Source organism: Varanus komodoensis, unplaced genomic scaffold, assembly GCF_004798865.1.
Source record: "Varanus komodoensis strain SLA01 unplaced genomic scaffold, ASM479886v1 scaffold44_3, whole genome shotgun sequence".
Taxonomy (NCBI): Eukaryota; Metazoa; Chordata; class Lepidosauria; order Squamata; family Varanidae; genus Varanus; species Varanus komodoensis.
In genome coordinates, this window is record NW_025336010.1 from 6,880,789 (window position 1) to 6,907,468 (window position 26,680).

The 26,680-nt window shown below is 41.7% G+C and overlaps 2 protein-coding genes across 2 annotated transcripts; both read left to right on the forward strand.

Annotated features, from left to right (window-relative positions):
• The first annotated feature begins 2,153 nt into the window (after positions 1-2,153).
• On the forward strand, positions 2,154-17,928 carry SPATA24 (spermatogenesis associated 24). The gene is made up of 6 exons (XM_044444330.1): positions 2,154-2,237; positions 9,636-9,701; positions 10,153-10,283; positions 13,407-13,477; positions 14,237-14,339; positions 14,803-17,928. Exons 1-6 carry the CDS (start codon positions 2,157-2,159, stop codon positions 14,888-14,890), a joined length of 540 nt encoding a protein of 179 aa, XP_044300265.1. The 5' UTR covers positions 2,154-2,156; the 3' UTR covers positions 14,891-17,928.
• A 3,678-nt stretch (positions 17,929-21,606) lies between these two features.
• PROB1 (proline rich basic protein 1) lies at positions 21,607-26,094 on the forward strand. Its single transcript, XM_044444199.1, has 2 exons — positions 21,607-22,675; positions 22,754-26,094. Exons 1-2 carry the CDS (start codon positions 21,607-21,609, stop codon positions 26,092-26,094), a joined length of 4,410 nt encoding a protein of 1,469 aa, XP_044300134.1.
• Positions 26,095-26,680: the final 586 nt, after the last annotated feature.

A 26,680-nucleotide genomic window follows, 5' to 3' on the forward strand; every position in this document is an offset into this window, starting at 1 on the left:
CAACATACTGGAAAGGTTGCCTCTAGTTTGCTACCTTTTCTTAAATGCAAGAAATTTGAAAAGGGTTTTTTGACTGGGACATACATATAGGTTTATGAGATGTACACATATGCCTCTGGGACATACACACATGTTTATGAAATTGCCCTATGAAAATAATCCTGAATGTTTCTGTTAAAATCCATTTTGTGTTCCTATACAATGCATGGCTTGCATTTTCCCACCTTCCCAGGCACCTAGAGTCCTAAGAAAGGTAGAAAAGATTCAAGGAAAGATTCAAGAGTCAAGTCAGACTAATAAAGAAATAGAAGTTCACACTGCAAGGGAAATTATCTATTGGCCAGCCCCTTCTGCATGGAAAGAATGTGCACAAATTTCTTGCACATAATTTTTAAAAAAGGAGGTTAAAAACCAATCACAGGCCTCAAATGGGCTACTTGGATGCTTTGGAACAGATGCCACTATCTGGAGATCACAAAAGGCAGTCTGTGGAGAAACAGAAAGAAAAAAATCATGATGGCTTGCCATGTTGTGAAAGCCCAATGTCATAAAGGGACACAGTGAAAACAGAAAAAGAAAATGACATATTGGCCATCTTAAGCAGAAAAGAGACAAAGGATACCTTTCAAAATAAGGACCGGCATTTGTGCAGACTATGGAAGACAGGAAGACAGTGAAGGGATCCAAGGAGGAGTGTCACATGGGCAAAGAATAATTTTGTCAGTGGGCCAAAAGGAAAAATAATTATTGGAGTCAAGGCAGGAAATAACCAAGAGATTAAAGAACAGGTAGGTGTATTTTTGCAGTATTGTACAAGAAGAAGCTGTACAACTTGGAAACTGATTGAATCTTCTCCCTCCTTTGCTCCATATGAAGATAAAGTCATGGTTGCTTGTCTCATGAATAGGATAAATATGGAGAAGTGAGAAAGCCTTAGGAAGAAAAGTTAGCCTGGACACGTTGAGTCTGAAACTATAATGAGAGTCTGAATAAGAGCCATCAAGTGGATATATCAGATTGGCAGACAGAGATAAGATAATGGACAAGGGAAAAGTCCTGTTTTTTCCCATCCAAATCCCATTCCTTTGTAAGGTGCTCTGGAGCCAGTTTTGCATATTAAAATAGAGATTGGAGATTAGCATTCCACAGCATGCAGCAATCTTTTTTTGGGGGGGGGTAGTATTAGTTATTGGTGGGTTTGAAAAATTGAAATAACACTTTTTACACACATTTCCTTGTGAACCATTTCACTGCTTTTTAAAAGCCGGACACAGCTTTGTTGTCCATTTGATCTTTTTTGTTGCATTGTCTTACTATTCATTTAAAAGTATATACTGTAGTTATATGGTAACTAATAAAATTATTCATTAAAGTGGATATCTAGTAGGTACATCACTGCCAACACCTATTTACTAAACTTCAAATTTCAGCTTTTTGTCACCCTTCTCATACTTGAAGCTGCGAAATCAGTTACTACAGAGGGCAGAATTACCTATGAAAGGCTGTCAGAATACTGTCCACTTATTTTGAAGGCATCTTGTTTTGAAAGGTTGTCCAAGCCAAGTACCTGTTAAAGATGAACCATCAGCAAAAGGAATAATCTACCTGGAAGGCAGACCAAGCAAGTCACACAGGTCACCCAACATGCTTATGTTGCTATGCACTATGTACCTATTAACATTTTAACGACTAGTCCTAAATTTGCGCATATGTGTGTGTGCGCGCGAGCGTGCGCATTTTGTACAAATTAGCCTCCCTTTCTTTTTGCCGATGTACAAGCGGCCACCCTTTCCCCAGCAGCTCGATCAAAGTGAATATACGCTTTGGGCAGCACATCACTTTCACCGCTCAGCTAGCGCGGAAAATCTGCAACCGCAGGAGTCTTTCCCAGCCTGCGCTTTGCACAGCATGTCAGCGCGTTCCGTTTCGGAACGGTCAGCAGCCAATCAGGCGCTGCAGCCAAGCGCAACTGCCAGTCCCACGCTGGGTAACCCGACAACGCTACCGCGGCTTTCTCTTCCGGGCGGGAGGGGGGGGGGCGTTGGAGAAGGAACTCTCGCGCGACCAGAGTTTCGGTCTCGTTTGGCCACTGGTCGAAGAGGAAGCGCGGGCACTTCCAATCAGCGCAGGCTAGCGGTCGAGAGCGCGAACATAAAATGGCATCGTCAGTCGCTTTCCAGCAGTTGCGGGACCTGATCGAGGTGCAGGCGGCTTTGCTGGATAGATTGAGGCGGCAGGTGCGAGGCCGGTGGGAGGACGGCAGGGCTGTCGGTCGGGAGGTCTGTCTCTTCCTCAGCCCCTGCAGCGAATCTGCGGTGAGGTGCCCTGGCTTCTCCCATTGTCGGGACAGCGGCAACACCACTAGTAGCAATTTCAAGGTCGTCTTGTCAACGCCCGAGAGGTGGCAGAAGGTCTGCTGCCTGTGACTGCCCTCTAGCCCACATACACAGATATTTTTTCTTTTTAAAAAATGTTCCTCCGTGGTTAAGAGAACGTAATCCAGGGTCGTGTCTCCCCTTGTGCTTAATATGTTCCTTTAAAGTATTTAGTGCAGCATACGTGATTCTTCCCCTCCATGCATGTTATCGGCATGGAATCATAAGATAGAGCTGGAGGGAGCCAGAGGGCCATCGAGTGCAGCCCTCTGCTCAGTGCAGGAGACCAAGTTAAATCATCCTCAGATGGCTGTCCAGTTGCATCTTGAATGCCTCTACTGTGACACTAGTTATTGGTTCCATTGTTGTACTGCTCTAACGGTCAGGAAAGTTTTCTTGATATCTAGCTGGAATCTGCCTTTATTCAGTGTCCCGCACTCTGAAATGATCGAGAAGAGATCCTGCCCTTCCTCTTTGTGACAGCCTTTCAAGTACTTAAAGAGTGTTAACATATCACCCCTCAGTCTTCTCCAGGTAAATATGCCCAGTTTTCATAGGGTGCAGAAAAACTAAAACAGTCTCTTCTCATTGTGTCCACTCCCTGGATCCTCCTCGTTGCTCTCCTCTGAACCTTTTCCAGCTTGTCTGCATCTTTCTTAAACTGGTGTCCAGAACTGGATACAGTACTCCCAATGAGACCTAACTGGTGCTGAGTAAAGGGGAACTAGTACTTCTCAGGATTTGGAAGCTGATGCCTCTATTAATTTAGCCTAAAATAGCATTTTCCCTTTTTGCAGCCACATCATTGTTCACTCATATTCAGTTTGTAATCTACAACTGTTCCAAGATCCTTCTCACTTGCGGTATTGTTGAGCCAAATATTCCCAGTCTTGTAACAATGCTGTTGGTATCTTTTTCCTAGGTGCAGAACTTGGCTTTTGTCCCTATTGAATGTCATTCTCTTGTTTTCAGCCCTGCACACCAATCTAACAAGATCACCTTGAATCTAATTTCTACCTTCCAGACTATTAGCTATCCCACCCAGTTTTGTGTCATCTGCAAATTCGATAATCACTCCCTGTATTTCCCTGACCAAATCATTAATGAAAATGTTGAAGAGCACTGGGTCCAGGACTGAACCCTGCAGTACCCCACTTGTTCCCTCTCCCCATTTTGAGAAGGTGCCATTGAAGAGAAAACAGAATCACAGCAACCCTCTAAGTTAAGCAAGATGAGCCTTCCCCTAAGAGGGGTCCACCAATTGCACTGGACTGCAGTTTCCATAACAGCTGGCTGGGAATTCTGGGAGTTGTAGTCATAATACATTTGGAAGGTACCATGTTGGGGAGGGCTGGATAATTAGAAGTTTAAAAAAAGATAGAAAAGGGAGGTTTAAACATAATTATTTCTTCTAAATTAATTATGATGGCAATTTGAACTTCAGCCTCCACAATGCTGGACAGGAGTAGCCACTACTCTGCTGTCCCATCAGATGTATGTGGGGCTCCATAACCCTTTCTTTCACTCTTTCTTGCTGCAGGCATGTGCTTTTTGAACGCTGCCAATGAACAGTATAGAATTATTAATGAATCTGTTATATTACCAATATCTATTGAAGCCTTTGTGGACCCTAAAATCATCTGGTTTGCAGAAGTACAAAATAATTCTGCATGGTGGAACCCAAAACATGTTTGCATGCTTAGTGGCCATTGAATATAGATTGATAGGATGCAAGTGAGGAGAATACAATGGAGTAACCTGGAAGAGGGCACTGCATAGAAATGCTCCATACAGTAACACTTTGTTGCAGGTCTTGCATGTAATTGACTATATAAACCATGGTAGTACATTTGTTTGCTGCTGAATATCAATTTTTGGGAATGAAAATAATGGAAGAGGACTGTTTGTTCATTTCCTTTTGCTGAGCTTCCTGAAAACTTCTGTCTGGCTACTGTTGGAAACAGTTTCCAGACTAGATGGAAATTTAGTCTGATGCAGCAGGACAAGCTCTAGTGTTCTTATGAAAAGTTAAATAAAGTTTATTTTTAGCAGTTATCTTGTTGGAACCTCCAAGTTCAGAAGCTGTGTACCGCTGCCTCCATTTGCTAGGGGACACCAAAAAGAGGGGTGCTTGTTGTTTTCATGCCCAGCTTTGAAGCAGCTGGTTGACAGTTGTTGCAAACTGGACCCTGGAATAGATGAACTTTTGGTTTGATCCTGCAAGGCTCATCTAATGTTCTTATTAATTATTACCTTTATATTTGGTTTCATTTAAGTTGATAACTAAATCACAATGTAAGCAGCAATGCTCCAGAACACACAATATCTGAAATATGGCACAGAAAGACTATGTGGTTATGTGAAGTGACTCACTGCAACTCCAACCATCCCCACTTGAGAATTAATGAATGTTATAATTTTATGCATCTGGAGGGCACTGGACTCTGGAAGGCTGTTTAATCAGACAGAGCCTAGGCAGATTTGTTGCTGTTATGTGCTTGTCAAGTCATAATGTAAGGAGTATAAAAATCCAATTGTCAGGAATAAAATAAAAAGCAGTGACGATATGGAGGCAAAGTAACAAGCAGAGAAGTTTAATTCTTCTTGCAAGAGCGGGCGCCCACCACACAGGTAGCACACTGTTCACACACAAAACATTTCCTTTTATTCCCTTTTCCCGGCTCGCAGACCCTTCCTCTTTTCTCCCATTGGCTGGGCTACTCAGAAGGTACATTCTTCTCCGTCCACCTACATCAGGGGTGTCCAAACTTTTTGCAAGGAGGGTCAGATTTGGTGAGGTGAAAATGTATGGGGGCCGACCATTCAGCCTGACATTCTTTGAACCATTAACATTAAATGCAAATGAACTATTTTATGAAAGACTAAACAAATAACTGCACTAATGTGAAGGGTGATACTGAGATCTCAACTGCATTATATAGGCCAGGTCTGGCTCAAAAACAGTGGTTTTGATGCACAAGATATCACGCAGGTGAAAGTCGCTTAGTCTCGTCCTCACGCGGTTCTTGTTAATGTTCATAACCCAGAATGTCTTCTCGTACAAGTCTGTCGAACCAATCAAGCTCAGCATTTTCTTAGCAAATGTTCGAATCTCTTGGAACCTGTCTTTATCCAGCTGGCGGTAAAAGTTGACAAGAGGGAGCTGTTGGTGCCGACTGCGACACTCGGTGTCACACTGCAGCTCAATGAGCTCCAGCTGCAGGTGGTCTGGAGCGTCATCAGGGTCCACAGAGAAAGGAGGTGAAAAAAGCGTGATCTCCTTTTCAATAGCTGCAAAATCCCGAAAGCGCTGTTGAAACTCCTCAGCCAGAGATGAGATGTCTGCTTCATACCTCCTTATTTGCGCACTCATATTGTTCTTTGGAAAACTGGTCATTATTTCCTGCAGTGATGGGAAATGTGTGGTATTGGGCTGCGTTTGTGACAAGTGCCTTTGGAAAAGTAGCAGCTTGGTCCCAAAGGCTTTGATATGTGAATACAGTTGGCTTACCACTGCATTTTGCCCCTGAAGGCTTGTGTTCAGCACATTCAGATGTCGTGTTATATCAACTAAAAATCCAAAATCAGCCAGCCAAACAGGATCAGATAGCTCTGGCATCGGTTGTCCCTTTTTTGCCAAGAATTGTCCAATTTCCTCCGTAAGAGAGTAGAAACGCTACAGTGCAGACCCCCGACTGAGCCATCTTACCTCGTTGTGATACACAACATCTCTGTATTCAGCCTGGATGTCGAGTAGAAACTGTTGAAACTGGCGGTGGCGCAGGGCTTTGGAGTGAATATAATTAATAGCCTTCATCACCAGTTTCATAACATGATCATATTTCAGATGTTTGGTACAGAGAACTTGTTGGTGAATAATACAGTGGAGTTTTATAGCTTTGCCTCCTTCGCTGACTTTGTTACAGACTAGGGTTGATAATCCACTTCGCTCGCCAGCTATGGCAGGTGTGCCATCCATAATAATCCCAGTGACTTTATTCCACGGTAGTTTCATGTCCTCTATGGCAGAACAAACAGAAATAATTCTGTTCCTCTTGTTTGGTCCTTAAGGCTCTGGAGGTCAAGTAGCTCTTCACTCATGTTCATGTCATTGTCCACTCCTCTCAAAAAAATCAGTAACTGAGAGGTTTCAGATGCATCTGTGCTTTCGTCACAGGCTAACGAAAAAAAGTCAAACTCCACTCCTTTTACCTCTAACTGTCTCTTAATATCAGATGAAACGTCTTCAATTCTCCGTACCACAGTGTTATGAGCCAGGCAAACATTGGCAAACTCTTGCTTCTTCTCAGGACAAATTTTCTCCACCATTTTCATCACGCAGTCTTTAATAAATTCACCCTCAGTAAAAGGTTTGCAGTGCTTGGCAATCAGCGTTGCCACCTCGTAGCTTACCTTTGTGGCATTTTCATTTGACTCACGGGCTCTTGTGAAAAAGTGCTGCTGTGCCATTAAAGCAGCTTCCAGTTCCTTCAATTTTTCACCACGTTCGTTCCCAGTTAGCTTGTTGTAGTTAGCATGTTTCGTCTGGTAGTGCCTCTTGATATTGAATTCCTTGAAAACAGCCACAGTCTCTTGGCAAATTAGGCAGACACAGTTGTTTCGTGTTTCAGTAAAAAAAATACTCCAATTTCTACTTGTCCTGGAAGCGGCGGCCCTCGCTGTCAACTTTCCTTTTTTTAGTTACAGTCGCCATTTTAGAAATGGGCACACAAGCCTTGTGTCACAAGAGTCACATGGCGAGAGTGCTGACTCAGGTCTACTGCCATCTTCTGGTGAAATATAACCACCAGCCTTGAAGGAGCAGGAGGCAGCAGGGGACAGCTGCAGGAACCGCTGTGTGGTGAAGGGAAAAATGCCGGCCGGCGGGGATAAGTGACAGGCTGAGCCGGCAGGGAGAAGAGGCTGCGGGCCGCTCGAAATTTGAAAACGGGCCGCAATTGGTCCCTGGGCCAGACTTTGGACATGCCTGGCCTACATCATACTACCCCTTGATATGGTCCCCCCTCCCGCTCATACATCTCATGTTCATGCTATTGAGCCTATTACCTATGAGAGGTGTGTCAGTTACTATTCATGCACCTATTAAGCATGTGCAGTTCCTTCTAAAAGTTCAACAGGGCAGCTTGGCCTTGGAGCCTCTCACTTGATGCCAACTTGTTTCATAAATCTTACGGGAGGATGAGATAGGACTGCTCCAGGCTCATTATGGCCAGTTGTAAAGTAATCAATTGCCTGCTCTCTTCCACTGAAGGTGACAGTTTTACCACTGTCCCTCCACTTTTACCCTCTCTGGTATTTTTCAGGACTTTGATGTAAAAAGCACTGCTTCCCTTAGTACAACTGTTTACATGATTCGATTCTCAGGCCTTTTGGCCTTAAGAGACTTCAATGATCCTGTCCTAATCCTGTATTTCACCTTAACACTTAGTAACAGTAACATTTCATTTCTCACAATTCACCCTTTTTCTTTTTTTAACACTTACTGTTACTAACTTAAAATTGTTCTCCAGAAATTCCTCCAGCAGAGTCTGCTCTGGGGAGGATTTTCTACCTCTTACTACCTTTAATGTCATTATCCTTTCCCCATGTTGGTTTATCCTTGGCATTGTGGTTACCTGAATAAATTACACAGGGACATCCAGGCGCTCTCCCTGTTGAATGGGCAATAGAAAGAAGCTGGGTCTCACTGTCCCCAACACACAGGCTCCAGTCCATCTCTTCGGCAATTGGGTGTACGCAAACTTTCCACAGATCCAGTATAATCCATCTGGAGCCTTCCAGTCCAAGGTGACATTCCCCACTTCTTTCCATAGTCCCTTCAACTGAGCTATTTTCTCAAAAGGGTTATTTGGTTGAGTTAAGTTCTCTCCACTCCATCAATAAGACCGAGGGGCAGAACTACTATTGTTGAACAGCTGATTACTGTACACCAAAGTCCCCGCTGTCTGGTTGAATTCAGTTCTGGACCGTGTAAAACACAAATGTCCAATAATAAAAGTCTTAAGAGTCCACTGGGTAGATCTCTCCTTATGATGATCACTAAACGTCAAAGACACATTGCTTCCTGCTTTACTGCTTAAGTTAAACTCCTTTGACTCCCAGGGCCATTGTTCTCCCATATTAGTGCCTCCATATACATAACAGTTTGTCACATTCAGAGAGGAAGCTATCCTCTCTGCCAAATATACAAATAGATTCTTGGTGATTGTTGGAATCTCTATTTTTGTGTCCAGTTCTTCATACAATGTGTGGAACAACCTATGCTCCCTTGGATGTCTGACTATAGATCTAATCCCCACATGGATCACAGTGCCAGGGTCTGATCCAGTTCCTGCAATCTGGATTCCAAACTGTCCCTTCCACTGTAGTTTCCAGTACCTGGGCTTCAGAACCGTGAAGTTAACTGGATTGCAATGGTCCTGGTCACAATTCGGTTGTGCAATCCCTTTACTCAGAAGGGCTGAGCGCCCCTCCATTGTCCACGTCCGCCAAGCTACACATTTCCATTCATTGCAGTAATTCCAGTCTGCAGTGCTACTGCACCCCACTTTGAGTCCATTTGCTGGACACATATATTGTCATTCTGGGAGTAGGTGCGGATCCAACTCGGGGAGCCACACTTCCATTTAGGCCAAGGATTTTTGCCAATAGCAGCACACACATCAAAAAGACATTCACCTGTTGGTCCAGATCATGTATCTGGGTGGAATTCAGTACTTCCCCTGTACTGGTCAGGTGCCTAACCTCCAGCCAGTATTCTCTTGGGTTTGCCTTTGGATCATAGCATATTTTCTTACCATTGTGTTCACAAATCTGATACATAGTGTTGTTGTGCATACAATTTCCCAACTGAGTCCCCACACAAGTGTAGCTAGAATGGTAAATCTGATTCCCTGTTTTCGTGATTGCTATACAGTCATTACAGTTCCTTTCAGATTTTCTCCCCATTGTGGGAAGGATGAGCCACCATAACAGTAGACTGATCCACATCCTCACCCAGAGGGGGTTCCACCGGCAAACAATCCAACCAATCTTCAATTATAATAATATCACACTCTTCTGTAAAGGGGCTCCAGGTACACCCAATTCTTAATAGTTAAACTGTAAAAAACCCAATGTATTATGTTGTTTATAATTATGATTATATTTAGTGGCCTAAATTATGATTATATTTAGTGATCTTGCATAATACCAAGCATCTTATTTACAAACAACTAATTCATAACATCATTTTTATAGTTAACAATACAGGAGGAGAGCTCCGTAAACAAGAAGGCGTATGAGGCTATAGTGAGGAAACTAGAGGTATGCTGCTTTCAGTTACTTATATCTGATAAGTTAACTCTCTCTGCTTGTATTTTATTGTTATTGTATTTTAATATAATGCTATTTGTTTTTATTGTGTTTTTATCTTGTAATTGTGAGCCACCCAGAGGTGCTTTGCCAAATTGGGTGGCATAAAAATGAATAAATAATAAAGAAATTAGTGATAGTGCATCTTTTCAGTGTTCTGTACAGTGACTAGAACAGTTGAGACTCACATAGCCTTTAAATTGATTAGTATTGCATTGAAAATGGTGTTGTATGTTGTGATTTCAATATTGGGGAAGTGATATCAGAATACTTGAGAAAGAGAGGAGAGAACAGCAATGCTTTCTTTTTCTAATACAAGTTGGATACTATGTGTGTTAAAATGATGCTCCAGAAAAATGATTAGGCAATACAATTAATTCTTCAACTGTACTTTAATTTACAGAATGAAGTGGAAGAACACACAAAGACAAAGTGTAATTTAGCCAGGACATCTGAACAGCTGGAATTTGCCCTTGGGGAGATTGATATTCTGTCAAAGCAGCTTGAGAGGGAGAAGCGAGCATTTGACAAAGCGTATGCTTCTAAGTTTGTGGTGGGGGTCACAAAGAAAAGAGCTGGCTGCTACTTGCCTGCATGAAAAGGAGGACAGACATCACATTAGTTACAATCCCCAAACACGCTGCTTTCTGTGCAGTCCCCAGGAAACCCGCAGCTCCTCTCTCCCAGCCTCTAAACTGTTGTTGTGGTTATTGTTATATACCACATTATTTGCTAAAAAGCCATCAAAATGGAGCACAGCAGATTAAAACAACTAAGATTGCAAAGCAATAAAAAAGAACATTAGAACACTAAAGAAACTACATAATTCAAAAGGCTAAATTTTAATAGGACTTGATACTCTAAAAGGTGTACAATTATTAAAATTTATGAAGAGCCATACAAGCAGCAGTAGTAAACTGTCTGAACACTGGAGAAGAGCATCTGCATTGCAGATGTTCAGATGCTGGAAGGATCCTAGCACCTCTCAGAAAAACTGACTTGCTGCTCTTCAGTATCTGCTATTCATAACAGGGAAGTGGTAAGAGTCAACAGTTTTTCAGAGAGGTTTGCAGTGGATCCTGCTTTACTCTGTGTGTTTCATTCTTAAGAAAATGTTTTTAGGATTTGCAGCCTTGAAGCAAAGTAGGGCTGGCTTTGGAATTAGCATGCATAGGATTGGGATATTAGCTTCTTACCTAGTGGAGAAAACAGTTTGCTGTTCCTTTGAAAAGATCCTTCTTAATTAACCCCAAGTCTGGCCAAAATACCAAAATGCTACAGGAATAAGCAGGGTCATCATTCACTGAAGGCATTTTTGTTTCCTGCAGTATCAGAAACAGCCATTGATGAATGCTAATCCTGAATAATAGGCAATTAATTCTCAGAAGCATATTTCTGATGGTTAAGGGATAAGGCTATCAATTGTCATTGGGCACAATGGCCACATATTATCTCCAGTATCAGAGCAGGATACCACTCTGTACCAGTTGCTGAGCAACAGAAACAGGATGGTGCTATTTCTCAGCTTCCTACTTTCCGGCTTTTCACAGGAACTGGCTGATCACTGTAAACTGGATCACTGTAAATTGGATGCTCTAAAATCTATTAGGCAATTATTTTTCTTCTTTGTGTGAACAGCTTTTCACTTTAGTGCATCTATGAACTAGGAATTCACCAATCAGTTTCACAGCTTTTGATTTAGCAAAGCACTACATAGAGCAACTAGTTACCCATACTGCAATCCTATGAAATGTTTGCTGAATTACTGCTAGTATCCATTGACTGTAAAGTGTAGTCTCTGTGCTAGAAATTCAGGAAGATAAATGAGAGAAAATTTAATGTTATTAGATTCATAGTCCCTCCTATCCCTTTGAGGTGAGACAAGATTTTTTAATTTGCACAATCTTTCAATATTATCATTAGCATAAGGAAGCAGTCAAAATGCTTGCTCAGTGTTGTTCATTCTAACTATAGCTGTGGTTAGACTTGAACTGTGGCTGTCCACATTAACATACAGCAAATATATACTACATTTCACTTGCTTTGCATGTTAAACCTGCATAGTACTGTGAAAGGGAACAGCTTAATCCTTTAAAAACATATGTGCACTTAAACCCTACTAGTTTCAGTGCACTTAACTGCATAGGATTGGGCCACTAGCTTTATTTGAATAGATAACCAACTTCACAGTACAAAGTGTTCCTCTTCAGGGTGTCTGCCATCCAGCCATGCTCCATTCTTCAGAATACTCCATTCTTGTACTCTGCATCTTCTGTCTCTGCTACTACACCTCTTGCTTCTGACTGGCTCTTTTATATCTCATGGAGCTATTTTGCATTTCACCCCGCACCCCTGCTTCTGCAAACCTTGGGGTACCCACAGGCCTGCTGACATTCTCCTCCTTTGCTGGACGGTGCCATTTTTACTATCTAACAAAATACATGCAAGGAATGAGTTTAGCATTAGGATAAGGTGTATGTGCATATTGTTATGTCACTGTAACATCATAATGGACATGTAAAGACGGTTACTGCTGCACAACTGTAGGTATGATTGATGTTGTTTTGTAGATCAGGGAGCTCCATGACTCCAAGAGTGATGCCTCCAAAAGTGCCTAAGTATCATGTTTAAACAGCTCGAATACATTTTATCTGATGGACTGCAAAGAAAGCTTAGTAAATAATATTATAGTATAACTGTGTTCACTGTCTATCAATTGAAGGGTTAAATGGAGCACGTGCACACACAGACTGGGTTACAACGCACTTCATCAGATGCTATAAGTGGAACTGAATGTTTTGAGTCTGAAAGGACAACAGACAGATTTGCAATAAGCACTTCATTCCCTTCAAGTTGCAAGCCCCGGAGTGCACTAGGGGTGCAGTATCAAGATACTTGTTAGCCTCTGAACTGAGAAGCCAACAGTAATCCAGTGGCAGAGGCAGACTTTTCCTCCCTGCTCCTCTTACTCTGCATTCTTGACTGCCTAAGCTGGGCCCTTCGAAGGAGATTAAAGGAGGCTGCACAAGGCATGGAATATGCCGTACCCTGGCCTCCACAATTCCCACCCAAGAACTCCTCCTCTGGGGATGAGTCTCCACCCCTGGAGAGACGTTGGGACAGTTCTTTCCTCCCTGACCTGAAGATTGTGTGGAGGTGGATTGAAGCAATGAATTTCCAGCCCAGAGCTCTGTCTCTGACCTCAGATTTGGGAATCCAAACTATCCTATAGACCCCTAGAAGCTGGGCAGGGGCCTTGGGATTGTTCCCAAGAAGTCTTTCTGTGCATAGAAACCATAGTCCCTACTGAACCCCTGATTAGTATGCCAAATTTGTCATTTCTTGTTTTGCAATCTCGAATCCCAAAAGAGCTGCTGATTTCAATTTCATTAGAACTGCCACCCTGAGATCCTTGATGGAATGATCAGAGAGCCTGAAGCATTCACCTACAGGCTTATTGATGTCCTTATTCTTGATGGCTGATTTGTGCTCATTTAATCTTTGTCTCAAAGATAGTCCTGCTTGATCAGCATAAGTGGTGGCAAGTGGCCTTGGGACTTGAAATTCTTATCCCAGTCATAGAAGCATTAGCAAATTGAATGTGCAAACAAGATTGTAAACTGCTTTTACAATTTGTCATTGTTACTTCTGTTGTAGACTTTCTTGTGTAAATAGCAAAGTGCTAAAGCAATCAATCCAAAAAGACAAACTGATAAGCAAATGCACTGGTAAGTTCACTAGATTATTTTATTGTCTTAAAAGGAAGGTCACAGGACAGTACCATTTGAAGGCATGTACCTATCAGGGTTGTGTTGAATGGTGGCAAATAACATGTTTGCAAATGCCTATCACAGAGTTGTGATTCAGAGCAGGTGAGTGGTGGCAAACACTGGGGTTTTCCTCTATGTACTGTGTGAATTAGTGCGCTTGTGCTTGCTTGCTCTCCACTTTCTCTGTGGTGTGCATATACTTATAATCCTGGATCCCCCTTTAGTCATCCTTTAAATTCCTGTCATAGAGAGTCTTCTAGTCTCCTGATGAGTTTATATATAATCACTAACTTCCTTAATTTTATTAATCCACTGCTGTATATAATATCACTAGGTGTCTTCTAGTAGCTTATTATAACTGCTGTATGCAATCTCTTATGCCAGTCTTGATTGTGGTTATTATACTTGAATGATAAAGAAGCATAGCATTAGGCATTGACTATAATATAATAGGAAGAAATTCTGGGCAATATTCAGCAAATGTGTCTCAGAACAAGAGTATTCTGCTTGAAAGTTTAAAAACAACTATATCCGTTGACATGACAATCTTGTCACAGACTTTGGAATTTTAGAGTATAAAATACATATGGCACCATATATTTGGTGTTATTGTTCAGTCAGGTAAATGCAGAAAATAGTTTTATGGGAACTCTATATATTCTGAGCTTTTAAGACCGAGAGATAAGTAAATTGATAACTCCCAAATACCTCTTATAGAAATTGAGACCCATATTCAGAAACAGGAAGACATTCTTAACTACAAAGAGAATGAGATCAAGGAGCTGCAACACTTCATCAACAAGCAGAAGCAAACCTTAAAGTAAGTATTTTGGTTTGGAACCTCTTTTTCCCCACTTGTATCCATCATTGACTTTAAAGAGATTCAGTCACATCTTGAATTTAAAGCAGCAGTAGTAGATTCACTGAGAATTCACAAATTGCACACTTTGGCAAAGGAGAATGCACTTGCTGCTGTCTCTTCTCAACCTGATTTCCTGTGGTTTATCTTGATGTCCAAACCAGTTCAGCTGGAGCAGGAAACTTTCCTTACACAAGATTTTTCACTTCTGTAGGAATGGTAATAGTTATCTTTATCAATTCTGTGTCTGTTCAGGGGTATTCACACATATGGGTGTTCTTCCCTTTAGTTTTCTGATGTAGATGTGCCAGAACTCAAGGATTACACTGTTTTGATGCCTATTTTTTCACAGAATATTATGTAGTGAATGTTCTTGCAATCTGCTGTTACAGTTTCTCTCTGTGCATCTTTCACTTTTTTGTAGAAAAGAAACATCTGAGTTTAAGATACAGAAAGAACAAGAAAGTTATATAACAAAAGTGCTTGGAAAAAAGAAGACTGATTTGAAGTAACCATTGAAATATTCCCTTAAGTCACTTGATCCTACACTTATGCCAGTGCTATAGAAGATGAGGATGAAATTTTCAGTTTTCCATCAAGAAAGAATTCTGTCTGTAAAAGAAGATTATCACGGAGAAATTAACCTCTAAATTTCAGTTTTAGTGCTTCATGCTGACCAGTGGAAACAGTTTTGGACTTAGATATTTCTGTACCCATCTAGGTCAACAAAGACTGCAGAAATAGTCCTGCAGTGTTTGGGCTAAAACACCCCTTTTTCAAGTTCATGTGTCATGGATATAAAAAGCAGACTTACCTGTGTACAATATGAAGTCAAACAAGTTCAGTTGTGTGGAAAGGGACTTATTGTCAGGTAAGTGAGTATAAATTACATCCTGTTTGAAAGGTATTGTCTAAACTATATCTTTAAAGACAGGCTGTCATTCTTCCTCTTCATCAGTCTTTAGAAAATAAAAGAAATTGTCTCAAACTGCTATACCAAAGAAGCTTCAGCCATTAAACAGAATAAATATTCTGAGAAATATGCCAATACATATTATGAAGCTAGTTGCCTGTGGATCCATTGACCTCTGTCCTATGGTCATATTTATGATAGCTAAGGCTGCCTTCATGGCATGTCTTCTGAAAACCACAGAAAGAGGAGAGCCCAGTGATCCAAAGCTGCTGAAATATGTTCTGCTTGCACAGTGAAATCTGGTAGGTCTCAGGTACTCCATTTCTGTGTTTGGATGAGTAACTGCAGAAGATACCAACACATAATCGACACAACACTGTTGAATTATATTATTTTAATAAATTCATAGTCCTCTAACATGTGCTAATAGATGCTTTAAGATAAATTTACAGAGATTTGTAAGTTCAGGATATCCATATCAATGTATTGCTTTTTTATGTAGTGCTGTTCATTGTATGCAGGGGTCACTCACACCTTTTAAGCTGAATTATTGACTTCCAGGTTATGAATGTTTATGAAGATAGTTTTTAAGGAAAACCTTTTACAATGAGGTTTTGTTATTGGCCCATTTGCAAAAACAGAACTAGAATGGTTGTCTTAAAGGAAATATTTCCTAGAGTTTGAGTCACATAATATACTGGGTTATTAGCATCTTATCAAACAGTTGTAAGCAGGGAGCAGTTGCAAAACATGCATTGGTTTGGTTTAAGCTGGATTGCAGCCCTTTTTTTAACCTTCAGATTAAATGTTTTTTTTAATTCTCTGGAAGGATGTAATGGATGGCCGGGGGTTGCATACAGCAGCAAAACTACCCTTCCCTAATGCATTATGTGTAGATGGGATATGTAATTGAACTGAGTGAAGCATTGAGAGGACAGTGCAAAGGATGCCATGTGAATAGGGCTTGATTTATCCATACAAAAGATGGCCTTAGGAGCTCACTGGGCTGTGTGTGGGGCAAAACTAGCCACACAGAAAGTTCGGAAGAATTGGCTTATTGTTAACTATGAGAGAGCAGTTTTTACATCCATGGACAGTAAGCCTGTTGGTGGCCTTGAAGACTAGTCAGAGCCAGCCTAGCTATGCTAATTCTCCAACATAACGCATATAGATTATTACCACCAGTCATTTTCTGTGTTCTTGGTGATTGCCCTGCCTACAGCTTCTGGATAGACTCCCAGTTTTCAAGACCCTTTTCTTATGAAGATAACTATATTTTGTTTTGGGTTGCCTAGTCATTCTTGACCCAGTCTAGTCACAGTTATGGCCACATACTTGTAAGGAAATAGAATGTCAGAGATGCTCCAGAATGTTTGTAAATTCTAGGCAGGAATGAGCCATGCCTGCTTGCATTCAGGCTGTCTGCTGGCTCAACTCCCAGTGAATGCCTGTCATCTGGAATTTACTCCCTGTGGACAAATGGTGACTTGGCCCTCCCAGATCTCAGGAGTCTTACACTGCTGGCCCATATTAATCACAAATATGTTTGGGCATTTCAAACTTCTTGGGATAGGTCTTAGCCACTTACCTAAGACAATATCAAGTGTAAGCACTCTCAAATAGTACACATTTGGTTGTTTGTGGGTTTATTTTACTTAAAGGGTTAACTGCTATGCCATTTATTTCTAGTTGTTTTTTAATTCTCAAGATATTATATTTAGCTCCATTCGTGAACCGAGCTGACCCACGGTATCCAGTAGCTTATAGTCCTGGCATGTCTCCAGTGGATTAGCACCTGCTGCTGTTACTTTTCTGATCTTTTGTGTAAAAAAGTTATTTTTTAAAAGTCTCCAGCAAGAACAGACAATTGCATTTCATTCTGTAAGCTGTAAATTGAGATACATCTGTAATATGTTTGTTTTATCTCCCAAGTGTGGAATGATTTGCTTTGAACAGAAAAAGAGAGAAAGTAACTTGATTTATTTAATACTTTTCATTTTGTAGAGGTTCCTTCTGAAAGGTTATTTTATTTTAAACTCTAAAAGCACCTTGTAGCTAGAATTAAAACAGTTCTTTTGGAACAGATTGGATCCCTCCATGTGAACGAGCTAGCTAAACTAGTGTCAGATATACTTCAGCTATCTTGGCTAAGTTTCAGTATTGAGATGATGTTGGGGGAGTTGGATCAATGAAACCATCTGACATTTAGACACTGAAATATTCACAAGAACTCACGTTGCACTAGTACTCCAAGTATTTCCAGAGGTAATTTTAACCCTCTTAATTTAGGCACTATTTGTCAATAGGGTCTTTGATACTGGTACTGTTTTCAATAAACTTGGACACTGAGGAGTAAGTGCAATTGGCACTGTAATACATAGGTTCTCTATACATGTAACATGAGCTAATTATACCAGCTTTAAGCCAGTAGGAAAGGAGAAATTAAAACCATGAAAGAAATGCACATTACATAGACTATGATTGGTTTAGCTTATTGAGTTCCCAGGACATAAGCAAAATAAGTTTTTAAAACATCTAGATTTCCCAGAAGTTTATTCATATCATGTTATAGAAATTAGTCACAAGCAGCACATTGAAAAACTACAGGCAAGAAACACATCAGAAGCATCAATCTTATTGTATGGACTGATCCCAATGAAGCATTTGCACAGTAAAGTACTATATGCATTCATGTGTGGCTTTTACTGATGCTGAGGTAAAAAGAAAGGTATATTTATTAGTGGTTGTAATTTAACATTTGGATCAAAGAAATCCTGCCAGTGGGCCTGGAGTGTAGGCTAGTGTACCAACTATGTTTATTCTTGGAGTTGTTAGAGCTGGCAGTGGCGAAACATGTCTTAATTACATCCTGTCTGGACTACTGTAATGCATTCTGTGGGGAGCTGCCGCTGAAACGTGTTTGGGAACTTCAGCTGGGCCAGAATACTGTATCCTGATAATTGACCAGGGCAGCTTAAAGCAACGCGCTACCTTTGCTGTAGCAACTTCACTGGCTACCTCACTATTTCTGAGCACAATTCAGAGTGCTACTTATGACCTGGAAAACTCTATATGACTAGGGACCGAGCTGTTTGAAAAAATGTATTCTCCCATATGAGTCATCCTGGATTTTTTGCTCCCTGAGAGAGGCCCTTCTTTATTCCACCACCATTGGAAGTATGTTTCGCTGAATATGTATGTTTCACAAAGGCCTTCTCAGTGGCTCCCAGGCTTCAGAACTCCCTGGAAGGGTCCATCAATGGACCTTCCACCAACATGCAAATCACAAATTCATTTTTATGAATGAATGACTCAAGAGAGGCCACTGTCTTTTAAAGCTGACTTGTTTACTGAAATGGGTTTTTATTTGGTGGAAGCTGTTTGTTTATTTTTTTACTGATAGCTTTTTACATTTTAACTGTACAGTTGAGCTTTAGCTGTACTTTCTTATTGTTAGCCACCTTAAGCTCTAGCTTTAAGGGAAAGTGGATCTAATGACTGTGTTCACCCACAAGTCAGAGATTGCTTGTTGTTATCTGTGAATTCATAAGGATGCAGAAGTGGTTACCATGAGTCCCCATGGAGAACCAGAGGTCTGCTCTAAGGTTTCCATGCTTCACCATTGCTTGTCACTATTTGTGAATTCAGTTACAATGCTTTTTCATGGTTTCCCTGTTTCTGTCTGCAAGTCTGGTGGCAAGAGTGGCCGTAAGGTGTGGGTAGTACAACACTAAATACTCTGCTGCAAGTGCTCCTCAAACCTCTAAGCCATGCAGTGGACTTAGGAGTGCTTGCTCTGATGAATGCAGAGATCAGGCAGGGACCTCATGAGTGAGGCTATCCCTGCAATAACCTTGTCCCATGTTAGAGATGTACTGTATATGTTGAGAACACCTTAAGATCCACATCTGTTTTTCACTAAGGCCGAATGTTTTAGCTGCTGGTAATTTGACTGTACCCATGCCTAGTGTGCACCAAGCAATTTAACAGCAGGATAGAGCAGGATGAAAAGGAGAATTGGAGTGGGGCAAAAGGTGGAGTTTGGTTTCAGTACTGCAGCAATATCCCTCCTGTCCTTGTGAGATATACAAAGATTACTCCCTGGGGACAGGCTCTCCAGCTCAGATATCTACCAGCTGATACAGGGGCAGCCAGCTTGATGACCATGTAGACCAAAAAACAAAAAAGCTGTGCTCATCAATGTAGACCACAAAAGCAGCAATATGCAGTCAAAGCAATTAGCCTCAGAAACAGACATGCCAATATCTGCAGGTATATCTGCAGTGGCCTGTACATAACTTAAAGGTGTTATTTGGTCAAAATACTCTGTGATTTCAATACTCCTTGTTTCCAAATACATGTATTTAGGATTGCAACCTCCACTTAAAAAAAAAAAAAGATGAACTCCAAAAATATACATCCACAGAGCTGTAGAATTGCGTATGAGAACAAAGTCCAGCATAATTTTGAAATGGCCAGCTGAACACCTTATGCCACTGAGAACATCTGTTAGCTCCTACCTGTGTCTAGACATTGCACTTTCTCCTGCCTATGGATCTGTTGCAGCACAAAGTGGCACAAAGCAGCTTGCTCTGCGAAGAGCTTTTTCAAATGACAGGAGTGTTTCACAACCCTTTGAAAAGAAACTGGAGTTTGGACAGCTAGTTGTCAAACATCAGTGCTCTTGTAAAAGGGGATGACTTGCACTCTTCCACTTTCATGAACATCCAGACTCTCGGGAATGGGTGGAAAAGACTGAGGAACCTGATGAGTTCCAAAACTTGAGAGGATCTTACCATGAAGAGGTGATCTACTAGACACATCTTTTGCCAGCAAAAATTACTCATGGCTTGGTTTTTGACAGCTGTCAGAGAAAGTAAAAAAGTTCTATGCAGCCTTGCTGAGTCACCATCCATCCATGAAGAGTGGCAATGACATTTTGACAGCAGATATCTCCAAGCATCTGTCAGGCTCACTGTATATAGTTTGGGGAATACCCAGCCCACTGCAGCTTAATGCCAAAATGGGTTATTATGCAAATCTGCCCAATGGGTCAGTTACAAAGATATCCCTGTGTTGGTAAAAAGTATTTTCTGCTCACACAGTTTCCAAATTAAGAGAAAATAATTACATGAGGAAGATGACCCCAGATCTCAAAGATGTCCTCCTTTTGCTCACACTCGTGTGTAAGACTTTGCATAAGCTCCTTCTCAAGATCCTTTTATGACCTACTATAGTTAAACATCCCTCCCTGTGATTATCTCGTTCACTGTTCCTGATATCACTGCACCACTGCACAGAAAGGGAAGATCTTGCACAAAAAGCTAAAGGAAGATCACCTGTGCATTTTTTTCTCTCCACTCAGTTCTTTCAATGCAAGCCAGTTTGATCAGTTACAGTATTTTGTTCTGAACTAACAGAAGTTAAAAATCTGGTATGTTGCAGAAAGGGAAATACTAGTTTTTATCCAGGATTTAGACCAGCTGAGATTAACAATATTAATCACAACTGGCAAAAGAGTGAAGGGGTTACGAAACAAAATTAATGAAATATATGACATATCCAGGAGTACGTGTTTTTGATATTGTGATATTTCTTGAAGTAGGTAAATTCCATGCACGCACGCACACCCTAGAAGATTGAATGGTTGATCACTCTTTGTCTACATATGATACATGTTTGTTGTCATTGAATAGAGAAAAATCATGTTGTGAAAACACAAAAAATAATTATTACATTAATCATTGGCTACACAGAGGGATCCAATCCCAATGTTGTTCTCATGGATAAATTTCATATTGTATAGCTGGCACTCTAACCGCTAATTGTAGGCATGATGATTTGCATAGAGATTCTAGGTCTGGGGCCTTTTTTTGGTCTAAACAGTCATAGGCTCACACCCTTATTTGATCTAATTTTATTTACTGACAAAGGTGCACCCCAAAGCACTTTTTCCAAATCATGTTGCATTTTGAAATTAATGAATCTATGAATTTCTGATTGAGTTGCTCCGGAGAGAAACAAAACAAATATAGCACTGATATTTTGTTTTCTGTTTACTGAGGCATGTGTTTTTATAGCACACTGTATGTGAGTTTCTATTTTCCTCAGCATGGCTCTAGCAGGCACATGACACAACCAGGGGTTTTGCTTTTTATCATGACTGGATTAAACAGGGAGAGAATGGAACATGAGCTTCATCCAGAAGGTCAAGTTCTCGAGTTGGAGTGGGAACAGTCTCAGCTGCGCCAAGGATAAATAGGATCCAATCCCCCATTGTTCCAGCTTAGACTCCCATCGTCTACTCAAGATAAAATGTTTGCCACCATCACAAGAAATAGCCAGCTTTCATCTGGGCCTGGCAGATTGAATGGGGAAGAAAAATTCAGCAACTGCAACTGCAGGTTCCACTCTTCTCCTGAGAAAGACTGCCACATTTCTAACAATCCCAAAGGAGATCGCACCTCTGACACCTCCAGTTCTTACTGTACAGCACCGGGCTCAGAGGAAATGGAGAGTTTTAAGGACTGTGTTGAGTACTTTGAAGAAGCTGGAGATTGTAACAAGCAGTGCACTTACTGTGGCACAGAATACGAGCAAGGAAGCGTAACAACATCGATCCCCTCTGCAAGTCAGCTAAGCCCTGGACATGGAAGCAAGCTTTCCACCATTGCAGCCAGCCAGCTCTGTGGGACTTTGAACAGTAGCGGAAATATGTTACAAGAAAGCCCATGCAGCATGAGCAGCAAAGAGAAAGGTCATACTTATGCTGTTACATCTGGAGGAGTTCGAGCTTGTCTTCCTCCAACCAGGAGTGAGACTTTGGGAGTCTCGTTGTCAGTCCAAGAAGTAAGAACACAGAGCCTGCAGGCAGACCACCGCAGCACTATAAAAGATCAAACCTGCAGAGACAAACTGTGTTCCAGCAGTAAGCAAAACCAACAGGTTCAGATGTCAATCAAAGCCGAGAATAGCACAGACCCAGCGTGCGGTGGGAGAATGGGTCTAGTCACACGAAGGCTGCAGCCAGGAGACAGCAGATCTAAATACTTGGATCATCCTACCCAATTCAGTTCTGATAAATCCAAGGAAATGTTACCCAATGCTCGCAAACTAAAGAAAAACAGCCTTGGCAGTCGAGTTCATGGTCCTGTAAGTAGCAAACCAGCATGCCCCAAATATTTTGCTGAAAAGTCAAGCATTTTGAGTGACTCAGATGAGGCTGATAATGAAGTAGAGAAGCTCACTGCTCTGTCTTTCCAGAGCCTCTCCTGCCCCCAAGGCAGTTACCTAGATATGTATAGTTCCAGTAACAGGACATCATCCAGCTTGTCCAATTCCTTGCCAGAAGATTGTAATGGAATGAACAGGTGGCCAGCATGCAGTGACCAGAGGAAAGCAGTGGCAGTTGGGCACACTAAAGGAAGCCGACAGTTCCCACCAGCCAGCAAAGCTCCAGAAGCAGAACCACTCAGTGGTGTGTTGGGGAAAGAACACTTTGAGTGCGTTGATGTCACACTGGAAAATGCCGACGGCAAAAAGAGCCTCTCTAAGAAAAGGATGGTGCCAAAGCGCCAGATCCAGTTGAGACGGAAAGAGAAGAAGGAGAATGGCTTTTGTGCTGCCAATGACTGTGCCGCCCTCCAGCCATTCACACAGCCAAGGAAAGAGTCATGTGTGAAGGGGCGGAAGATCACTGATGAGTTTAGGATAAATTATAAGCAATTTCTGAAAGCAGCTTCTTTAAACAGTGCTTACAACAGAAATAGGATTGCTTCAAGTTTGGTGAAAAATGTTTTGGCTAAAAAAATGCAATATGAACAAAAGATTAAAATGGAACAAGCATCCATCAGGGGCAGCTCTACATCTTCTGTCCCTTCCTCTATAAGTACTGACCTTCAGGGGGACAGTTTAGAAGGCAAGTCAAGTTCTCTGTCCAAGTCAGACTGCAGTTTTTCCACAGAAGATGTGCAGAGCCATTCTACCACCAGTGAAAGATCTGAATCCATTGCAGTGAGTAAAGAGAGCATGGATTCCTTAAGGCCAACAAAGGGAGTTGTGCTTAATGCACAGCTACGGGAGAATGTCTGCAAACTGAAAAATACATTTAATGAACTGAATGAGAGGATGAAGTATCAAGAAGTTACTCAGCTGAAGCGACTCCCCATCTTGGCAGAGGGTGGAATTAGTACAAGAGAGGCAACCAACAACAGAAAGGCTACGGGGGAAAGAAAAGAATACAGGAGAGCCCGAGCTGTGTTTGAGTCCATGCAGGCTGATACAAAAACCTTGGCTTCAGTTCCAAAATTTGCCAAGCCACAAAAGCCATGGCCAAACCTGAAGCAGCGAGCAATTTGGCCAAACAAGCATACACCATCAAAAGAAGAAATATTTTCACTTAAATCTAAAAGCCTTGCAGTGCCTAAAGATACTTCCAGGAACATCTTTACATCCAAAACCAAAGAAGTGAAGCTTATCCCTCAGATGAAGGATGAGCATAATGTTGCAAATGCCCTTGGAAGCATTCCTTTGGGTAGAGTTGCCAATGACAGGATGCTGCCTATATTCCAGACCATGAAGCTTTCGTCTGTCAGTTTTCCAGCTTCTAGCAAATCACACAGTGGCGAAAAATCTAATTTGCCCCAAACATCTCATGCAGAGGAGGCTACTCAAAGGAGAAGCACAGGGAAGATAGGAATGCATCAACGGAGAGATGTAAAGAAATTAGTGAAGGACAACTATAACCTTGTCTTTAGATCATCTGACAGCTCCAGTGCAGACCAGGGTTCCTATTCAGAAAGCAAAAACAAGAACAACTTGATTGCATTCCCAAAGGAATGCATGGCCATCTCGCCCCTATTTATACGCTGCACCTCAATATGTCGGAGAGATGATGCACCAGCAGTAAACAGTGCAGAAGAGAAAAAGGAAGACCAAATTGGGGGCATAGATGTGTCAACACTTTCGCTGCATGATGACTGCACAAGCAGCAGGGAATCCCCAGGCCATTCTCATCCTACAGTGCAGACATACGGAAGTGTACCTATGCGCAATCCAGAAAGCAAATGCTCTTCAGTTGGTGAATCTGCAGTGCACATCACTTCAATTCAGTCCAAGAAGTGTGTTGCAGAGAATAAAAAATGTCAGCCACAAATTAAAAATAAACCAATGGTTTGTGAGCGGAGTGAATTAAATGTCCGACCTTCTTCTGCAGCTACCAAGAAAGAGTCACAGCTTAATATTAAAGTCAACAGCTCTGTCTCCAAGCAGTCCCACAAAACAGAAACGGACTATTTCCCAGCTCTGAGTTGTTCCACATTGGATGAGAGGAACATGAAGGAAGCATTGCCACCATCTCACCATAGCTTGTTACGAGAAAACCAAGCCACTGCTTCATCAGAGTCTCCTGGGATTCCATCTGCTACATATCTTCAGGAAGTCACGAGGAGAGATCATGGTTGTGTGACCACAAGCCACATTCAGGAGTCCTACAAAGCCCAGGAAGCTACATTGGCCCATCAGAAGCACTTATCCAGTGAGACCTTCTCAGTGGCTCCCAGAGACAGTAAAGGTTATTCTAGCCTTTTGGGAGAAGAATATATGTTGCCTGGATCAGGATCATCCTGTGAGAGCTGTAGGCACTCACAAACCATCAACCTTCCAATGGGAAGCAGCCAAAACATCCAGACACAGACTGTAGCAAATAATCATTTTGTTGACAGTACATCTGAAACTAAACCACCGTTGGAGAACCACAACAGAATCCATTCAGAATGTGTAATTTCAGACACTCCAGTAACTACCAGAGAGTATAGTGAAGGAATCAAGCTAATATCCAGCTCATCTTTTACGCCATCAACCTCCTACGGAAAGCTCCATGACCTGGAATGTGATTCTTTTAATAAACATCAGGCAAGCAATGAACAATATTTTTCAGCCACCCAGACCGACAATACCAATTACTTAACAATTCCTGTGGAAACCCATCCACCCGAAGCAGCTATGACGCACCCAGTGCCTACGTACATGGATAATACCTCTTTTACTTCCAATGTCTCTTTCCAGCCCAGTGCAGAAGCATTAGGAAATAAAAGAAGCAATGAGCACCACCCACCAAAACAAATGGAGAAGAAGGCATCCTCTGATAATTCGTTATACAATAACCCAAGCCATGGGCAGCTCCCACTAAGATTTGAAGAGTCCCCCAGTTTCACAAGAAGAAATGAAAGAATTTCACCAGCTGGTAAGACTGCTCCAAGCCCAACGAGACACTTTGCAGCCCCCCTGCAGGCACACAGGAAAATGTTAGTTGATCCAGAGAGTGGAAAATGCTACTATGTGGAATCACCAAGGCAACCTCAGTTGAAAATGCTGTATGATCCAGAGACAGGGCAATATATTGAAGTGTTGATACCACCCACCCCACTGACAGCACACAGTGGGCTTTACCAGTCTCCTTTCTCTTCAGTGGTAATGAATCCAGGGGGTTATGGGCCACCATACCCGTCCTATTCTGGTGTACCAGGTTTCCCCCCTCCTCCTCCAGCTACAGCTCCTGTCCATTTGGCTCTTCAAGACCAACAACCCATTCAGGAAAACACAAATTTCAATGAGAATGTCAACCATTTTTCAAAGAATGATGTTCCTCCAGCTACCCAAACTACTGATGGCAACTACATGGAAAGTTTATACTATATTCCCACCGGGATGAATTCAAGTCCTAATCCTTATCAAGGTGTGTACTCCCCATCTGCAAGTTCTGGTCTTTCTGTGCCTGAGAAGGGATCCTTCCTTAGAATGTGATGTATGATGTAACCAGGACATCAGGGTGGGGAGCGTGGACTGCCTGTGTATTTCGGATCATTCTTCTTCTTTTTCCTAAAGGCCAAAACAAACCTTATCTCTGGGAATCTGGGGAAAAGGAATGACAAGAAGGGGGAAATTTGGTTGCCTTTTGTTGCTTATTCTTCTGCCTGGGCTGTGAAGGACTCAAGAGGCAATAAGATACCAAGAGTTTACAGCACATGCATTACTTGCATGACAAATCTGATTTTAATCTAAACATCCCTAATGATAACCAGCCACTTCTGGTGCTAGCTGAAGCCAATGGGAGATTTGGTGTTGATATCAAAGGGACCAGGAACCAAGCTATAAGAGTGTGATTTGTAACAGCTAGTTTGTTTCTTGAGGCTTAGCATAATATTCTAATGCTAAGCCTGTCCCTGAGAAGTCCAATTCTTTGCAATTCTTGGCTCTTCTGTAGAAATTAAATGATCACCCCAACATCTCTGAGATTTGATATGTTTGTATGTTGTGCCAGGATAGCAGCACTTACAGGTACCTTGTTCACCTTTGCCATCAGAGCCCTGTTTAGTAGGGCTCTCTCAGA